This window comes from Micromesistius poutassou (assembly GCF_964030765.1).
Source record: "Micromesistius poutassou genome assembly, chromosome: 5".
Lineage (NCBI taxonomy): Eukaryota > Metazoa > Chordata > Actinopteri > Gadiformes > Gadidae > Micromesistius > Micromesistius poutassou.
In genome coordinates, this window is record NC_140275.1 from 16,621,453 (window position 1) to 16,641,452 (window position 20,000).

Below are 20,000 nucleotides of genomic sequence, written 5' to 3' on the forward strand. Positions count from 1 at the left end.
GACATCAGGCGCTCGCTTATTCAAGCTTTGAAACCGACAGCGAGGAATGAAATGTTAACACTAGCCTATAAGTTAGCCTCTACTGTGTGTCATGGCTCCCTGTGTATGTGTATACACAGCAGCCTGTAGCTGCTGCATTGTTTTGCTCTATTGAATAAACCCTAGCGTGGACGGGTTCTTTTTTTAACAGTTGAGCGAGAACATTTTCGTTTCTTTGTGGTCGCAAGTAATGTGAAGTGCATGCAGCGTGGCAACACTGATTGCGTGTGATATCCGAAGGTTTATCAACGCTTTCCACATGTCTTTGACTCCCCGTATAAAAGAAAATACCAGTATGCATAAAAAACTGGAAGGAAATAGGCTAATAGCTGATAACCAATGACTGGTGGATTTATGTGTGTGAGAAACACGTTAGCAGCAGAAGATTTACAACGACAACCTGTACAGTCTGCACCTCCATGGTCATGCAAAGTATTACATCAACAACACACGCAGTTCTGCAATACTGCTGATAGCCATTCCTGGAGTATGCAGTCATACTCACAAAGCTTCTGCAGGGACAGGAGGGAAAACCAAGAAAACGCCCTTTTTCACATTGCCACATGGACTTGCCGTTACTGGATGGAGTGTCGTTTTTTACCACGGCGTCTTCTTGCCTTAGGAATTAGCAGTGTATGAGTATGTATAAGAAGCAAAACCTCTGACAAATTTGTTGTCAGTCGCTTTGGATAACAGCGTCAGCTCAATGCCTTCAATGTAAATGTAAAATGTAAGCAAAAGAATATGGGATATGCCACAAAGAAAAAGAAGTGTACAGTGCCATTAGACAAGTCCTGCATTAATATATCTCATAGCGTTTGTTAATTGTTATTTGATGGTGTACAATACATCAGACAAGGTCAGAGAGACTTTAACTTAGTGTGTGTGTGTGTGTGTGTGTGTGTGTGTGTGTGTGTGTGTGTGTGTGTGTGTGTGTGTGTGTGTGTGTGTGTGTGTGTGTGTGTGTGTGTGTATATAAGGTGTATGGGGGAGGTGCTTAACATTTTCTCAGCGCATACGAATGTGATATGGTGTGAACCAAGAGCAAATTGGGCTGTCAGGGTTGTGATATGGGTGGAGACGCAATCTATTCACATAACAAATGACCTTAATTGCTATACATAACCTCCTAGCAGAATCTCCGTGGAAGTAACCTTTGATTGTCACACCGCGCTAACTGCAACCTTCGACGACGACGACGACGTGGAATAAAACTCTTTTCACCGGCAAAGGCATCGATCCACCTGTTTGGTCGCAACGATTTGCATAAGATAAATGGATGAGCCTCTCCGACCATGCGACGGGTTTCTGTGTTGGCTGGTAATTCCAATGACACTTGGCATACTTGCTATGCATAGCTCAATACAATCAAACAGCCCATAATGATTACCATTATTTGAACCGGTAAAATATTTGTGTGCCGGGGGAAAGCATAAAGTCAAATGACTGGTGCAACTTTTATCGTGACATTTTACACACCCTGGTCCTTTCGCCCCTTATATATGGCGGGAAAGTCAAAAAGAAAAAAAACCGAGCAGATGACGCCGAAGTGTGTGCTCAGGGAGTAAGTTATGGCTGTAACTTTCTCACTCTGTCAGGCACTTTAACCAGCTGTCCTGGAGGACACATTAACTTGGTATCCTTAAATAAAGTCCTTTAAATAAAGCTGGGGGAATTAAATAATGAGAACAGTGCTCCTCTCTGTCCTCTCTGCTTTTAAATGAACCTCCCGCCTTTCTTATTAATGTCCCCTTATCGCTCATCTCGGCCACTGACCCCACCCCACCCCCACACTCCACCACAGAAGAAGAAGACGCTCCGGCAAGTGGTCTCTGCAGAAGTAATTGAGGGCAATTTTCAAATTAAAATTTAAACCCCCTCGTCCATCTTTATGTGGTGGGGAGGGGAGTGGAGGGGGGAGGGGTTACGGGGGCTGATGACTTGATCAGGTTTTTGCGGAGCCGGGCAGGTACCCCGGCCCCGCCAGGCGCAGTGATGAACGAGGAGCATTAATCTCGGTGACAGAGAGAGAGGAGTTAGCAGCGGCGATAGCGCCGCTAACGGCTTTAATTAGCATTTAATCAGACGCCCCGGGGCCGATGGAGGAGAGGGGGTGGGGGGGGGGGGGTTGGGAGATCAAACTCTGACGGCCCCTCGGTAAGAAGAGAGGGAGAGCTAGAGAGAGAGAGAGAGTCCCTGCGGTTTCGCAGGCTGCTGCTGTGGCCTCACTTAAAGTACACAGGTTATGATCTCTTTTGTTCTGCCCTAATGGTAGCGTGCACCCCAAAGGCCCAGAACCTATGCTACATATAGCCTGGACTGCATTTAAAAATAGCAACTCCCAAAGTTCATCGAACTGGCTATTAGTTGCCAAGTGCCTTTTATACAGAGGCCTGGCCAGGAGCTGAAGGTTTTTATCGGCGTAGCTTCACTCCTGCCCTTTCTCGTGTAAATACAGGAATGAACCGATGGTCGAATTAGCCGTGCTCTGACTCCACAGCTGAATGTCGAATGATTCAGTAGCTGAGAGTGAATGCTCTCTCAGAAGGTCATCTATAGGCCTACGCCACACTGGGGCAAAGCAGCACAACATGCTAGCTGTCAGCACACATGAAGCATTCGAAACCCTCAAACGCCACAGAACGCCGATGTCTTTGTGTGTTATACAGAAAGAGAGAGAGTGAGAGAGAGAGAGAGAGCGAGAGAGAGAAAAAGAGAGAGAGAGAGAGCAAGAGAAAGGAAGAGGGATAGAAAGATGCAGGTAAAGTCCTACCCTAGAGTGAGATGGGGGCGGCGACGGGGCTGCTGTGCCTCGCTCGCCTCGCCTCGCTCGCCCTCTGATAGTAGCAGTAGAGGCAACAGCGTTGATGGTGATGGTGATGGTGAGGAAGAGGCCTTCTGGCATGAAAAGGGGCCGGTGTGTGATCATGATGTCATTAGGGGTATACAGTGAGACAGATCGGGGGGGGGGGGGGGGGGGGGGGGGGGGGAGGAGACTGCACTCTGCTGCAGAAGACCCCAGGGACGTCATTACCACCAGGAAGTGAGCAGGGACCTGCAGCACAGGTCAGACTGTAGTACACGCACGCACGCACGCACGCACGCACGCACACGCACACGCACACGCACACACACACACACAGACATAGACACACACACACACACACACACACACACACACACTGTATAAACACCCACACTTACACTTGCATGTCTACACACACACCCAAACTCTTGTCCATACACAAACACACACACTCACTCACACACACAGACTACAGGTATAAGCAAACACACATGCACACAAGTGCGCGCACATACACCTGCATGTAAAAACACACACCCAAACTCTTGACACACACACTCACTCACAGAGTACACACAGTAGCAGGTAGAAACACGCACACACACACACACACACACACACACACACTTGTGTGTACATACATACAAACAAACATTAGCTCTCTCACAGGCAGGGATCCATCACATAACAAATGGACAGCTGTGTCTGACCTCTGACAGTGGACTGGCGCTTCTGTTGCCATCCTGACGAATTCCTCCATATCCAAGTGAACACCTATGTGGACCAATGTGTCTCATTAGTGCACACACACCACACACACACACACACACACACACACACACAGCCAGACGGGCAGCACACTGCATGAATGCATCACAAATGCATGCAACTGTACATACACATACACATGCATGGATGGATGGACAGAAAAAAAAAAAAGATCTACACAGACACACACACACACACACACACACGTGGGACTGGAGTTGGTGCGGTGCTAAGTTGCAGTGTGTGTAGCAGTGTAGCAGGCGGTGGTTCATTACTGTTCTCATACAGACAGTTGCAGTGTTTTTGTGTCAATGTTTAATGAGGGGCTGAGAGTCTGGGGACCCCGCTGCTGTCAGGAGCTCCTGTAGTCTGGAGCTACCCACCTGTTCCTATTGCCTCCCCACAGGCCCTCACACACACACACACACACATATATATACACACACTGGCATGCACACACACACACACACACACACACACACATGCACATACATATATACACACGCTGGCACACACACACACACACACGCACACACACAAACACACACTGGTACACAAACATATTTATATATCAGATACACACCCACACCCACACACATAACACACTCACACCCCACAGACTACACAGTGATTTAGTCATCCCGTGGCAGTGCTGTGTTTGAAGCATGTAAACAGGCTACTCTGGTTAGCTGAATGTGCCTGTTTGACAGAAGCCTCAAAGAGCTTGTGAATATCAATGGGTATATTTGATATTCCCCATGGGCCCCTGTGGATAACAGTGTGAAATGCAGGTGTTACAGCGTGAGTGATCCTTCTCACTCTCACCGCTGACACTTGATTGATATCTAACAGTGGTCTCCAATGACTCTTTCCTATAGGCTCAATCCCAGAACAAGCAGACACAGACTGACTGGGAAACAAGAGATACCGACGACATGAGACCAAAGTCGTCTTTTGTGAGTATATGTGAACATGAACGTGTACAAATAAATGTTACTGCAGCCTCGCCGAATAACTTTCAAAAAACTAACTTTTATTAAAACAAAAACAAAAAAAAAATCAATCATCGACTCATTAACAAGATTATAAAACAGTGATTTAGTTACATAAATAAATTGATATCGGCGTATCAAATCTTAATTTCATAAGCATGTATACATGGGTCATTGTAATAAATAAAACGAGAAAGCAGAAGATTCCTACACAAAAAAAATAAAGGAACAAATAAAAAATCCGCTAGAAAGACTTCAGAGGAAATTGTTGCTGAAGAAAATAACAGACAGACAGACAGACAGACAGACACTGGACAACAGGTATTTTTTTGTTCACCAAACACACGTGAGGAATTGCTTTGTTAAAGCATGAGTAGTAGACAGCCATTCAACTTACTAATTAAGGACACTAAAGCTAGGACCAAGGCAGGTTGTCTCTCACCACTTGGAACACGTTTGGTTGTTAGATCTCCAGTTTGGTTACTTTAAAGCATTAAGACAAGGCAAGAGAAAAGGCTGCTTTCATCTTTAATGAACAGATAGTAAAACAAAGAAATGAACAAAACAAAATACAGGGAGGAAATGTGTGTGGACCAAAAAAATGAAAGAAAGATTGAAAGAAAGAAAGGGAAGAAAGTAAAAAGGCAAGATTCGATCAAACGGTTGTAACAGTGCTGAAGAGAATCTGATAATGTGGTTTATGTTGCTTACTGAGACAGAATAGACAAGACTTGTTGAATGATAACATTGATAACGTGATATATTAAACAGTGTGATTCATCGTCTCAGTATCTGGTCCACCAACAGAGGGATTCATGATTGTGAAACTATTCAGCCAGTGGCTATGTGGGTTGTTGTTTTTTATTACCGCAACAGAAGTTGAAACTTACGAGTTCAACAGATCTCAACACAGTAATCCACATTCTGCCTAAATAACATTCCATTTGTTATTAACAAGAAAAAAAAGAGTTTTTTTTAAAGAGACTTGTATGAAAAATAGATTGACCAGAAGGAATTTTCTGAAACATTTCCTGTGATCAGGGTAATAACAAGAACTTGAATGTGTTCAATCATCCTATGCCCATTCTGTGCATCAGTCAGTGAGAATGTATAAGACACCATTGTTTTCGGCAGCAACACCAACGCCACCTATATTTAAGACCAGATCCTTCCTCTCGCGACCCGAAACATCAGTTAGTCCGACCGGCCATAACTCCAAGGTCGGCCCAGTCCTTTTTGATATGTCCTGTGATATTAATGATACTAAACAATACCAGTAAAAAAAAAAGAAACAGAAAAGAACAGAAATAACAGAGCAAGAGAGGGAGATAGAGCAAACTACAGCGGCTTCAAGTATTTCACATTACATAGAATACTCTGTATAAATTAGTTAACATATACTTTCAGATCCTCCATATTCAGACATATACTATGGCATATATATACAGAGTAGAATAAATGCTCGCTCGTGTCGTGTCACTTCTTGTCTTTTTTCCTGGAGTTCAGTCGTTCACTCGTTCATTATTCCCGCCTGTTTTGTTTTTTGTAACTGTGTAGAGAAATCCCTGAGAACATTCTGTGACAGTTGCTGAAAGTTCCACACAATGACGTGTAACAGTAGAAGCCTACTTCCTATTGGTTCACATGCACGGAGGGTCATGACACTGGCCTACCTCGAAATGAATAAATACACCACCGCCGTGTCGCTACACCGGTGACTAACAGCTACGGCGGAGAATGGCATGCTCACACATCTTATTGTCTTTTTCTTTTAGCCTCTTGTCTTGCTAATAGCCTGCCGATTTCGTATTGTTTTTGTTTTTCGTGAACTAACGTCAGCTGGGGAACGCCTCAAAAGCTCAACTTAAATCGCCGAAACTGTCCGGAGGTCGTTGTGACTCATCTCGGTCTAGCTTTGTTTTCTAGGTCTCGTTTATTAGCCGAGGACCCTCAACTGCTCTGCTTCAGTCAGCCGTTACAAACAAGGTGATTCGCGGTAGTATTAAAAAGTACGACACCACAGTTGGAGCAAGTGCGATATACCACATCTGAGGTAGCCTTGTCTCCGACCAGGCCTAGATTACCCTTTGATTCATGATCAAAACACAGTATCAGTTATTTAGTAAATATTTCATTGCACCTGGCTCCGAAAGAAAACCCCCAAAGAGCGATAATGAACCAATAATACTCATGACCGTCGTCAAATGGCACAGCAATGCCGTTACTAGTAGAGCGCACGTACCGTCCTCTGGCCCAAGGCGTAGTATTCTTATCACAGAGGAGGAGTTATGAAATGGCCGACTACAGCGGCAACAGGAGGAGGCTGAGAACACAGTTTTGATGAAGCTCACATCGAGCTATTAGCTCACACAGGTGGGGAGGGGGGGTAGTGGCTCACTGAAGTGCTGCAGCGGTGTGCTGGGTCAGGAGGAACGCTGACGCGACGTTAGTGCGTCATTGCTAACCCAAAAAATTGTGCCGAGCCATACTCTTAGGCCAAGCTGTGCTGACCAATGCCCAGTGGTCCTGGGCAGAGTGTGTGTGTGTGTGGGGGGGGGGGGGGGGGGAGATAGAAAGTCAGAGAGAGAGAGGCATAGAGAGATAAGACAGAGAGAGAGCGAATCAGAGGATAGAGACTAAAGAGCTGAGAGAGCGAGAGAGAGGTGCTTTGTGTGGTTTAAAGCCATAGTTAGTTTACGTTTTTTTGTTGAGAACGCTGAGATTGGGGATTGGGGTTTGTTGGTTCGTTGGTTAGTTGGTCAAAAACATGAGCGCTACCGTAGCAGGGCGTTGATGACATACAACTCAATATAAACGTGAAAAAAGAGGAAGGGTGGGGTAGGGGTCGTAAAAGACGTGATTCAAAAAGAAACAATATATAAAAAAGCCATTTCACTTTCCTGTTTTCCTCTCACACACATGTAGAGAAACACACACAACATTCACAACGGGACAAATTTCCTCTCTTCTGAATCTGAAAAATAAAACACTTCTGTACACGTAGTAGTAATAATAATAATTAATAATAGGAATAATGTTTATAACAATAACAACAGCAAGAACAATAATACCGCGTGTGTGGCTCTGTTGATTTTTTTCATCTTTTCCTTTCTCTTTTTTTTTTTTTGCTCCGTCGTACAAGTCAAATCCCTCTTTTACTCGCCGTGTCTATTTCGTAAGTTCAAAAGAAGTTCAAAAGGCAGACTCAAGTTTAATAGAAAAGTCCTAGCGTGCGGCGGGGGGGAGGGAGAGGGGGGAAGGGGGTGCGCTCAATCGCCCCCCCCCCACCCCACCCCACCCCTGCCCCCCCTTCAGCCAAACCTCTCCCTCACCAGCATCATCAGTTTCTTTTTGCCCTTGTAGATCTGTTTCAGGTTGTCTATGAACTGCGTGAACTGTATGTGTCCGTCGTGCGCCATCATGAACGTCTCCCGCGCCTTCCCCAGGAACTCGATGAACTCGCTGTAGTGCCGCGGGCTGATGTGCGTGAGGCGCGAGTGGGTGGTGTTGATGTAGGCCCCGATGGTGGCGTCCAGCAGCTGCCGCAGCGGCGCCTTGTCCAGCGACATCAGCTTCCCAGAGTTCCGGCGACTGTGCAGCGCCGACACCATGCCCGGCGTGGTCAGCGTGCACCGCCGCAAAATGTCCGACAGCACCGTGGCGCACTTCACGCTCTTCACCACCAGGGGGATGACGGCCGCCAGCTCGTTCTTGCCCAGCGAGTGGCTGAGCGCGCACGCCCACAGCACGTCGTTGATGGCCGGGTGCGTGTCCTGGTTGTAGCTGAGGTTGAGGTGCGCCATGGCCAGCGTGGCGAGCTTGTACGCGCGCATGGGGTAGCCGCGGTGCTCCATGTAGCGCGCGATGGTGAACAGCTGCGTGTAGCTCATGCCGGTGGCCGCCGCGTCCAGCACGATCTGGTAGGCCGTCTCGAAGGCGATGTGGTCCTTCTCGCAGAGCGTGAGGGCCGAGAGGGCGCAGTTCTGCGGGTCCTTCATGGCGCACTGCAGGGCCAGCGTGCGGGCCGAGGAGGCCAGGTTCTCCTGCTGGTGGCAGTCCAGGTGCAGACGGACGATGGTGCTGTTGGACATGACGGTGGTGGCCACGATGCTGGTGGCCTCCGTGGGGGTGAAGAGGGTGAACCAGCTCTGCATGATGCTGTCCAGGGCGTACACGCCTAGCGCACGCAAGCACGGATACGCACGCACACACACACACACGGATACGCACACACACACACACGCACGCGCACACAGAACAAGGGAGATAACAGTGAGTGTACATGTAGGAAGTAAACAGTGTAGCTAAAGATGTAGGTAAGTTGACCGGAGTGTTTGATCGTATTATGAAGTCTTGGTCTACTGACGAACTGACAAACTCATTTATAACTCAGTCTGTCGGGGGGGATCACAAGTTGATTACAGATGTTTTATTTTCATTTTCTCCCAGGATGGGTTTACAATAGCACATAGTGGGCAGGGGTTTAAGCATCTAAATGGATGTAGACCTAGACAAACCCTTGAGCAGCAATTTATCATAAGCCAATCACAATATAGTGACTGTCTGGCACAGAAACATCAAGGTCACACCCCCTGCCCTGCATTGAAATACAAACAACTATGAATGGATGAAGTACCATGCAGTGAGCAGTATAACAGGCTGTGTCCGATTAGGTAACCGAGGTCACTTACCCACTTCAGTGGCACACGTGACTAACCAGCGCACCATCTCTCTCCTTCTCCAGTTTAACGTGGACAGAGTTATTCTCATTACCTAGTGGAGAGAAGGACCAAGGATAGGCAATAAAAAGGATTTTAATGAAGCTTCAAACGGCATTAGGTACATGATAAAATAAATAAAATAAAATATAACAAAATAAATAAACAATTGATTATTATGACCATTATGACATGTTTTCACCGTGTTCATCCAATCCATCCTGAGCCCGCTTTAAATCATTATTATATCCGGTTATTTTAATATTTTCGTGTGTGGTGTAAATTATGTCAGCTAGGTCCACCATTATTTTAAAAGGCATAATTGCTCACAGACAAGATGATTCCATTCAAATAGTAATTGGGCGAGAATATCCAATCACGCCTTCTGAATTTGGCCATTATGTAAATTCATATTGTTGTGGCATTAGCAACATAAAGAATGCTAATGCGTTAACCAAACCATACGGATCACTTCTCTAAAGATTCCAATTGCGGTTTTATCGACTCTGCAATTAAATAGAAAAACCGATATGCAATCTAAGGCACAGAATAGTGTTCAGTTCCATGACGATCCAAACATAAAGCAGGAGCAGCCATCTACAGCCCCGTCCAGTTTGGAAGCGCTCCGCGTTGCGATACATGACTCTGTAGGTGGTGCGCGGCCTGGAGTTTGGCACGTATACTTTGTCTGCCTGGAGTTTTGTCTCTGTTGAAGCCCTTTTCACGGCCAATGGCTATTTTATTGTCACAAAGGTGCTAACTACATGGATTATTGGACTACAATTGGACTACAATGGATTATTCTGATGAGTCACTTGATACAAATAAAAAACATGGTAATGTAAATCATTTTATTTCCCAGGCCTATTGTGGTTGCCTGGCTACCTTCTACCTCCTCCTTTGCACGGTGTTGGCAATGGTTGAAAATGAATGCTGTACTTCGGAGGGCACATTGGGTATAAGCTGTATTTGTATAAAGATTTGTATCGGCTCAAGCTTGCTCCTCCCCATGATATAGCTCTCTGCAGAGCTCCAGCTGAAGGCTGTACGTACCTGCAGGCCCAGCTCCAGGGAGACTTTGAGCAGTGTGATGTCCGGAAGGCTGTCCATCAGCGTGGCGATCTTGAAGGCGTCCTGGGCCAGCTTGAAGATGTGTGAGGATGAGTGGATGTTCTTCTGGATGGACTCCAGAACCGTCTCCAGCCTGCGACTGTCCCCTGGAGAGGAGGGCGTCAAACCAATGGGGTCATACATGGGGTTTTTATTATTATTTTTGTTTTCATTTGGACTTATTTTATCCACGTACAGTAACTTTTATGTTATAAAGGAGCTGGTCAGGGGTTGCACATTAGGAATGGGGTTTGAACTCAGAACCTTTCCACTAGAGGTCACACAAACCTTCCCCCATCTTGCCCATACTATCCTATCTAGCCTCGTCATTAAAACAAAATGACGATGATGCCATGAACGTATGGGGATCCTAACTGTGTGTGTGTGTGTGTGTGTGTGTGTGTGTGTGTGTGTGTGTGTGTGTGTGTGTGTGTGTGTGTGTGTGTGTGCGTGCGTGCGTACCTTTGGCGGCGGTGAGCATGGTGGAGGCTAGTTCACACTGCTGGGACTCTATGTGGCTGAGGGTGAACCAGCGGGGGTAGCGGTTGGGCACCACCGATACCATGTGGTGGGGTCGCGAGAGGTCACCGGGCAAGGCTGTGGACTCCAACACAGGTAACCTGACAGAGAGAGAGAGCGAGAGAGAGGAGGATGATTAATCACCAAAACAGGGCGCCTGTTTTATAATCCGCCTTAAATCCACCTACAGGAATGAAGGAAACACGCTAGTGGGGGTTGCATCGCATTTAAGTAGACTGAGGGAGGGTGGCGGTTTGTGTAACGCAGTTTCTGTATTCCTATGAGATTTATATGCCAGTTATCAGTCCTCAGAGCGAGAAGAACAAGAACGTGACTAGAAGAACAACAATTAAGACAAGAAGAGAGAGAGAGTTTTGACAAAAGACTTTGACAAAGCAATATCCAAAACATTAAAACACGGATATTCCTCTATCCAAAGTCCCTTCCATTCTCTCGCCGCTAATCGCGTGTAACTGAAACGAAGACCACTCCGTCTGAAGCGTGCACGGCAGTCCGCCCTTGCTCCCTCGCCCATAGCAATCTGAACGCCTGGGAACAAGGTGAGCATTGACGGAACGTTGCTTCAAAGCACTGAATCAAGAAGGTATGCGGAGCTATATATCTGAGCCGCCAATCAAACACACGCCTGGTTACAATGCTACACTTCAACTCTTGAATCCTACCACCACTTAACCCTCTGAACTCTCACCTCCCCGCCCATAACCAGTAACCAACACCTCTGACCTGGCCGGGATTAAGAGAGTCGAGATAGCGGCTCCTCACCGGGTTCAATTCCTGTGTCACCGCCAGACCTCTTTTTGAACACACAGCTGGCTGCAATCATTTAGCCAAACAACGGCATTCCTTATAGATACAAAATAAACAAAAGCCAAAGCCACGCGCTACAATCAGTCTCAAGGAGAAATTGGTTTTTAGAAAAAAAGTATTGCAATTAAATGAGGGACAGTAGCGTGAAAAAATAACCATATGGCTATTGCACACACACACACACACACACCCCCACACACACACACACACAACCAAAGACTTCCTTAATACCCCTTTCTCTCTTCATACATTAAAAAAAAACACGCCTTCATTACCACTGCCCTGAAAGCATGATCAGGGACTTTTGCAACTGCAAAAAAACCAAGGGTATAATCAGGTTGGTTCTGCAGTCTGCCTTGACTGGTCGTAATGAAGTCAGGGCCCTCGTACACCTGCTTGAAGATGAGGCAGGGGCTCCTTCCCTGGGCCAGCCGTCTCATTACAGACCGACTGACAGCCCCTGGTCTTGATAACACTCAAGCATGGTCCCACCCCCACCCCCACCCCCACCACTGCCACCAGCCCCGCTACCCCCGACTGCAGCAGCTCCAGCGCCCAAACCCCCTAGCATCACCACCCCCACCAACCCCCCCCCCCACCTCCACCAGCCCCCCCCTCCTCCCACCCCCAGCCCCACCGACACAAGCACAGTGGCCAGCTCATCTACTATTCTACCTCGCTACCCCCCCTCCCCCTGAACCTCTGTTTCAAAGGTCTTCCTGCCTTCAGAAGACAGCACAACCTGGCCCCCCCGTCAGCCAATCACAAAGCTAATTGAGTCCATGGGGAAATTAAAGGATTCACCTCCCAGCCCGTAAGGCTGGACACACATCAAACAACATACCGACACACATGAATGGAAACGCCAATGGACACACACACACACACACACACACACACACACACACAGACACAAGCACATGCATGCACACACACACACACACACACACACACACACACACACACACATACACCCGACATGGGCACACACACACTTATACATCCCACGCGGGCACACACACACACACACACACAGGCCCGTATGGAAACAGAACAGAGCAGCCCAGTAAGGGCGTTTTGATGCTAAATACTACCTTCAGATTCTGTGCAAGGTTCATGCGATTGCTATTGCCACCAGACGACAACAACAACAACAACAGGCAACAACAACATAATCTCCCCCGCCTCCCCTTGTGATCCCCCCAGAAGGGGTCCCGGCGAGGCCCCCCACCCCCCCCCCCCACGAGAGGAGGTCTCCAGAGAGGAGGAGGTGTGAAGCCTGTGGACGTGCAAACAGCGATCCTCGTGTGAAAGTGGAGATGTTTGGATGCCATAGTAACCGGGGCACATCCGAGGAGCTGCTGAAAACTCCTTCCACCGCATACACACACACACCCGCCCACACTGGGGCCTTCTGGAAGATTCCTGGGGTGTAGAAAAGCAACGAGAAAAGAGCCTCTGGTGAAAGGCTGAGGCCTCATCAACATTCCTGTCGGGGCTCTGGTGGAGCTTCCACCAGAGTTCTCCGTTCAGACAGAACTTTGTGAGACAGAACTTTGTGAGCCTTCTGTGGCTGGGAATTAAGCGTCTTGGAGGAGGAAAACACAGTGTGCTAGAGTTCCATGGGCCTTAGTCACCTTGCGGCCATCTTGTTTCTAAGCGCTAGCTGGGTGGGGGGAACTGAATGCGGATTCCACTTTCAGTTCCCCCCACCCTGCTAGCGTTTAGAACCAAGATGGCCGCAAGGATTCCGCATTCAGTTTCTCCCACCCAGCTAGTGTTCAGGACCAATTTGGCGGCTAGGTTTCAGCAATCAGATCCCCCCCACCCAGCTCGTGTTTAGAACCAAGATGGCCGCTAGGTATTCACCTATGTTCCATGATACAAAAGTTCAAGGGGGGGGGGGGGGGGGGGGGGGGGAGAATGTTCTGCTCTGATACTGCACACCCACCACCACCAAGTATAAATAACTCTTTTACTCCCTCCACCATTTCTTCAGCTGGAATCACCTCGACAAGAACACTGCTTTAAATATAAAATTCCCATTATTTTTTTCTTTCTTTTACAGCACTGCTAAGTGGTGATGAATATAAATGGTTATTACGACTGAGCTGTGAGGTGCTACCCAAGCTATATTGATGTAATAAAGACTATCACCGGGAAGGACTGTCAGGGGGGCGAGGAGCAGTCGTTTTGTCAGAGCAGACCACTGGTCGTGGGGAGGGGGCTGCCTCAGATACAAGGAATGTGTAAATACACATACATGCATGTTCCAGTGGAGGGTGTGTGTAGGCTGGAGGGAAGCAAACAGGGGGCTCTCGGAAGGGGACCCCTGCCTCCAAGAATTGCCCAGTGATGCATGAATTGATCTGATGAGGCACAAAGACGTGCCACACACAAACACACACACACACACACACACGCACGCATGCATGCACGCACGCACACACACACACACACACACACACTCTCTCTCTAATGGCCTGACACACATACTTTCAGTAAGCAGATGGAATGTCCTGCAACACAGATTAATAAAACAATGTATTTTAATTCTAATGTATAAAACGTAAGACTACAACATTCACATGGAAACACACACGCATAGAAACACACACTGTAAATGAAGGCCGGAGTGTGCTTAATCTCACTTAAAACAGAGAGAAAGGAGGAAATGGCCAAGACATTGACAATAAGCAGCCCAACTGTGCTGTCTGTTGGCTTCTCGTCAGTATCACCATGACGACTGACCTCTCTACCTATACGGCTATTCCTTCTCTGACTGTAAACACTTGTCACTTTCCCCATCCATCAAGGCCCCCGCTATCAAACAAGCCCCACACTGGACTGCCTCCACTAAAGCACTTTTACATATACATGCACAAAACTACGAGACTGACGCGCAACCCTTTGGCAGGACATTGGTGAGGCTTTCTCATGCATGGACTGTGATGTAGAAGTATTAAGTTCTAATCCCAGTGACCAAGTCAAATAAGAAAAAAATATATACAATTATTTTCAATGTCAAAAACATTGCCTGGTGATCCCGTCATGTCTACAGTTTAGAAAAGAGTACTGTTGCGTTCTGATTTATAAGTGACACACAAATGCTAAACACATGTCTACCAAGAGGTGGGGCTGTTTGGCACGTCTCTGACTGACGTGGAATGTCCCGTTTAATTTACAGCGTGTCGAAAAAGCTGCAACACGCTGTCAGATTGGGTAGACTCTTCCCGTGTGATGTTCACATCACCGTATTAAAACAGGCCAGGGGCAGTGACCTGGAGATATGCAAGGAATACATTGATCAGCCTGATCAATATCTAATGTTTGAATAAACGCTGACTCCACTTTTCTTTTCCTGATTACTTGTGTAATTTGCTTTACTTTCCCAATAATCTACGTTTATGTCCTTGTGTTTGTGTGTGTCTCATCAAGAGAGAGAGAGACACACACACACACACACACACACACACACACGTCCTCACACTGCGGTTACTGAACATAATCATCGTGACATTTGACGAGGTGTTTATTTAAGTGTATGTTTGCATGCGTCTGCCCACGCATAAACACGGAAAAGGGTGAGTGAGCGGCCGGGTATTGTCCTCTCATAACAATAGTGCAGAGTGAGGGACACGACGCAAGACATGAAACTGCTTAAATAGACAAAACGTGACCAAAACACAGGGTCAACTGGAAGACGCAATAGATGTTTCCAGAGCCTGTGCCAGGCGTCTCAACCATGAACGACTATTCACAGGGAAAACACAGGTCATGTCTGTACAGGGCGAGGTCCGGTCGGACCCCCAGAATGGCAGGTCGGCTTTGCCTTAATTGAATCTATATCCAAAACGCTGGGGCAGGGCGGTTTCGAGTTTGGAGGTAGCTCCTTTTTGTTTGGTTGCGTTTTCTTTTCCCCCCCCCCCCCCTTCGGACGCCGTGAACAGACACAAAGCATGTGCCCCTGCTCTCCCACTTGCTTTAATTAATGAGACGTCAACAACACAAGGCAAGGTCACTCGCAGGTTGGGAACACGCAACCGGAGGTCTCGCCTACACGGCTGGCACAACACCTCCCCTTACAACGCTTTGAGGCTAGCGCCGCTAAAGAGGCAGGGAGGGAGGATGGGGGGGGGGGGGGGTGGGGGTGGAGAGAAAGGAAGGGAGCGAGCGAATAGGAGCGGGGCAAAGAGAGAGGAGGATGGTAGCAGCGTGAGAGAGACTAAGAGCGAGAGAGAAAAGAGAGAGAGCGAGAGGGAGAGACACTGGGTTCCTTTTACCCTTCTCTTTCTTCTTGTATCAATGATAGCGTTGTAATGGGTCCATTAAAAGCCGGCCCGGTTCTTATACCTCCTTCTCTATATTTAACTGGTCGCCGTCCCGAGGGAGCAGGGGAGGTATATGCTATCATATTACCCTACGCTACATTACACACATTCATTATGTGCTGAGTAGACACTCCCGGGTCCCAGGAGCGCCCGTAAGTGGCCGTATTATTCTAAATCGTCTGTTTCACACCGCACACGCTGGGATGGGGCCGGGGGGGGGGGGGGGGGGCGAGGATGGGAGGGCGGAGTCACAGATGAAGGAGGTCGGTGCTGGTGGGTTGGTGCTGCTGAATTTCGCCAAGGATCATGAAGCCTTGCGTGACGTTGTGGGCATGTGTACGCCGCCGCCTCGCCCTCTCGCCATCTCCACCATCTCCACCCATCTCCTTCCGTCGCGCGTACGTACCCCCCCCCTTCCCCCCACCCAGGTAAACGGTGCCACTCCAGTCTCCCCCCTGGTGCATTTCATGTTCACCCAGACTTTTTTTTTTAAAGATGTATTTTTTAATTGTTATGCTTCATTAGAGTGAGATAGACAGGAAGGTGTAGGAGAGAGAGAGAGGGGAGGACATGCAGCAAAAGGACCTCACGGGCAGGATTCAAACCCGGGCCGCTGCGATCAGCGACTAGGCCTTAATGGTACACGTTCTACCCGGGGAGCCACCGTGACGTCCCCCCCCCCCCCGAGCCGTTCCCTCGACGCGCTGACATCAGGACAGGCCTTGGAGGCACGTCTGCTGTAGCCTAGGCGCGCCACCTTTGTTCTTCGTGTGCCTGTCTGTGTGACACTCTACGGTGGGATAGCAAACAGGGGGTACGGCCAATACCACCCTGCCCCCCCCCACACTCCCCCCCATTCATTCATTCATTCGCTAATCATATGTCGTCAGCATTGTGGGGGAAGTGGACTCATTGAGGAGGGAATGTGACGGGACGGCCTTGCTTTGTGCTTCACGCACAACAGGCCCTGTCCCTGTAGGCCTCGTCCCAGCATGTGTGGGTTTGCGTCCGTGTGTCTCTGCATGAGTGTGGTTGCATGTGTGTGCGTGTGTGTGTGTGTGTGTGTGTGTGTGTGTGTGTGTGTGTGAGAGAGTGTGTGTTCCTCCTCATTACAGCCACTAATTACACTCTCATTAATCTAATTAATATTCACTGATCCAGCTCCCACTTGTCACAACATCAAAACAGGGAAGCGTACACTGATTAACACACACATGCACGTACACTGCACAGGCACAGTGTTCACACATGAACGTAGACACACACACACACACACACACACACTTGAGAAAGCGTCACATGTAGACAATGTACACACACATACAACTTACTATAGAAAATACAGGCTGGAAAAAACACACAAAAACACAAGCAGCGACGAAGTAAAGACATTTCGCACGTTGTACACAATGTCACACTCACATTCTCACAGAGCGAGACGCACGCACACACAAACAAATGAACAACACACACACACACACACACACACACACAGTCACACAGACCAGCAGAGGTGGGAGGACTCACCGCATCGCTCTCAGTGCAATCCTGTAGGCCAGCTCAGCATCATGAGGTAGAAGAGAGGTGAAGAGATAGCGGGCGAAGGTGTGCATGGGTACACTCTCTCTGTGGACGATCTCCCCCAGGCCGGAGTAGGGACCACCTTCACACACACACACACACATACAACCACACACACACACACACAGGAAGAAGATACAGGTTTTAACTATCAGCACAGACACGTGACACCATTTTATTAAGTAACACAACGGCTCTTCAAATAAACCCATGCCATTACCTCCACCGGACCAATAAACATAAAAAAGTTGGAATGGAAATAAACTTGCTGACATTCTGAATGTTTATTTTTATGGCCGGGGAGGGGGGGGGTGTAATTGAACCATATAGGGATGTATTGTACACATACTCTTTTTTTTCATTTTAATTCCAGCCTCGCAGCACTTTTAAAGTCAAAGCCACGTGGCACTAAACACCCAGTGTGTGTTGAAAAAAAATCCATACGGTTGTGGATGTGCTGACTGGCTTCCCCCTCTCCCCGGTGGTGTCTCCGCTGGGATGTTTTAAAGCCCAGCAGACTCGCCGCGCCAGAGACCACATCACACATGTGCCCTGCTGACGTCCCCACAGGCCCCCCCCAGAGGCCTCTGAGCCTGCTGCTCTATTAGTCACCCGGCCAAAGGTGGGTGGTCGCCTTTGGGCTGAGACAGAGCTGGGGGTTAGGGTGGGGATGTGGAGGTTTTAAAAAGGCGGGGGAGGATGTGTCACACCCCCCTCCCCACCACCACCACCACAACCAGAGCCCACCTTTCACACTCATTCTTCACAAGTGTGTGTGTGTGTGCGTGTGCTTGCGTGTATGTGTACTGAAACAATATCCATGGTTGAGTGTAAAGAGCTCATTTTGGTCTGGCCCGGGTCACTTCAGCTTCTATTTGCGCCACTAAATGAAGTGATAATAAACAGTGAGACAGAGTTCAGTGTATTTTTCCTGTTGCGGCAAGAATGTGTAGGCTTGGTGTGTGGGAGGGACAGGGAGGAAGCTACGAGAGGGGCGAGAGAGTAAGACAGAAAGAGAGGGTCATTGAGTGCGGGCAAGAGGAAAGGGGTGGGACAGGAGAAGTTAATGAAAAGGGAGAAATAAGGGCATGATGTCAATTTAAAATTTTTGTGTGTGTGTGTGTGTGTGTGCGTGTGTGTGTGTCCGTTCACTCACCCTCTAACAGAAAGACAGCTTGTTTACGAAAGATTTTGACCAGCGAGTCGTCCACTTCCACTTCCTGCAGCTTGGCCAATAGCTGCTCTTCGTTGCGACACACCTTCTCTTGGGCATACAGCCCGTCAGGCATGACCCTCTGCTGGCCTAAACCAATCAGAGCTGTTTCCACAGCAAGCGCCACATATGATTCGCCGTCTCCGAGCAGTCTCTGCACGGGCATTCGCTGGAGTTCAGCACGACTCACTACACTGGAGCAGTCTGTAGGAAGGAGGGGGCGGACAAAGAGGGGATAAAAGAGAGAGGGAGTGAGAGAGAGAGAGAGAGAGAGAGAGAGAGAGAGGCACTTAACATTGTAGGTGACGTTCAGAATCCACTGTGCATTAAATAAAGTTGTCGGGACAGATCACCCTTCAAAAGTCAACGTTAATGCTAAAGAAGCCTCCTTTTTCCATTAACACAGCCCGTAAGAGAGAGAGAGAGAGAGAGAGAGAGAGAGCGAGAGAGAGAGAGAGAGAGAGAGAGAGAGAGAGAGAGGTAGAGGAGAGAGAGAATAGAGGGAAGAGAGAGAAAGAGAGAGGAGAACAAGGAGAGAGGAGAGCGGAGAGAGAGAGAGCGAGAGAGAGAGAGAGAGAGAGAGAGAATCATGGGCAGAGTGAAGACATGAGAGAAGGCACATGAATCTAATCAGACCGATTGATTCCTTATACTGTATGTCTGCATACAGCATATCTTTAAGAGTGAAAATCCTTCCAAAGCTGCAACTAAGTATACACATTCAACACAATTAAAGACTCTTTGTTAGACCAACAGCAAAACAAAATCTTAAGTTACCAAGACAACTGTCTCATTAAAATCTGTGAATTAGTCCGAGCACTTTTTTCCCCCCGGAGAGCATTTGTTTCTACATTCTAAACTATCGCCATCGTGCAGTGCTGCGTGTGTGCGTGCGTGAACGTGCGTGTGCGTGTGGTGGGTGTATGCACCAGGTGTGATTCTTGTACCCGAGAGGTCCAGGCATGTGTTTGAGCCTTCCTCTCCTCCGCGTCCCGACTCCGTCAGGGTGCTGAACAGGGTGCCGATGGGGTCCAGGGGGTGGCCCACCCACCCCTCCAGGTTAGTGGTGGAGGTGTGGCCTTTATGGAGCAGCTC

The 20,000-nt window shown here is 48.2% G+C and overlaps 1 protein-coding gene across 1 annotated transcript in view; it reads right to left on the reverse strand.

Annotated features, from left to right (window-relative positions):
• Positions 1-7,916: 7,916 nt before the first annotated feature.
• Positions 7,917-20,000, reverse strand: part of LOC311343761 (zinc finger SWIM domain-containing protein 6-like) — a gene marked incomplete at its 3' end in the record, with an annotated part of 45,971 nt that continues 33,887 nt past the window's right edge. The window contains exons 8-14 of the mRNA XM_084468722.1: positions 19,835-19,999; positions 18,849-19,109; positions 17,639-17,774; positions 10,896-11,053; positions 10,377-10,540; positions 9,297-9,378; positions 7,917-8,782 (exon numbers count right to left, since the gene is read on the reverse strand). Of these exons, the coding sequence (XP_084324848.1) occupies positions 7,917-8,782; positions 9,297-9,378; positions 10,377-10,540; positions 10,896-11,053; positions 17,639-17,774; positions 18,849-19,109; positions 19,835-19,999 (1,832 nt within the window). The remainder of the gene's footprint in view (positions 8,783-9,296; positions 9,379-10,376; positions 10,541-10,895; positions 11,054-17,638; positions 17,775-18,848; positions 19,110-19,834; position 20,000) is intronic.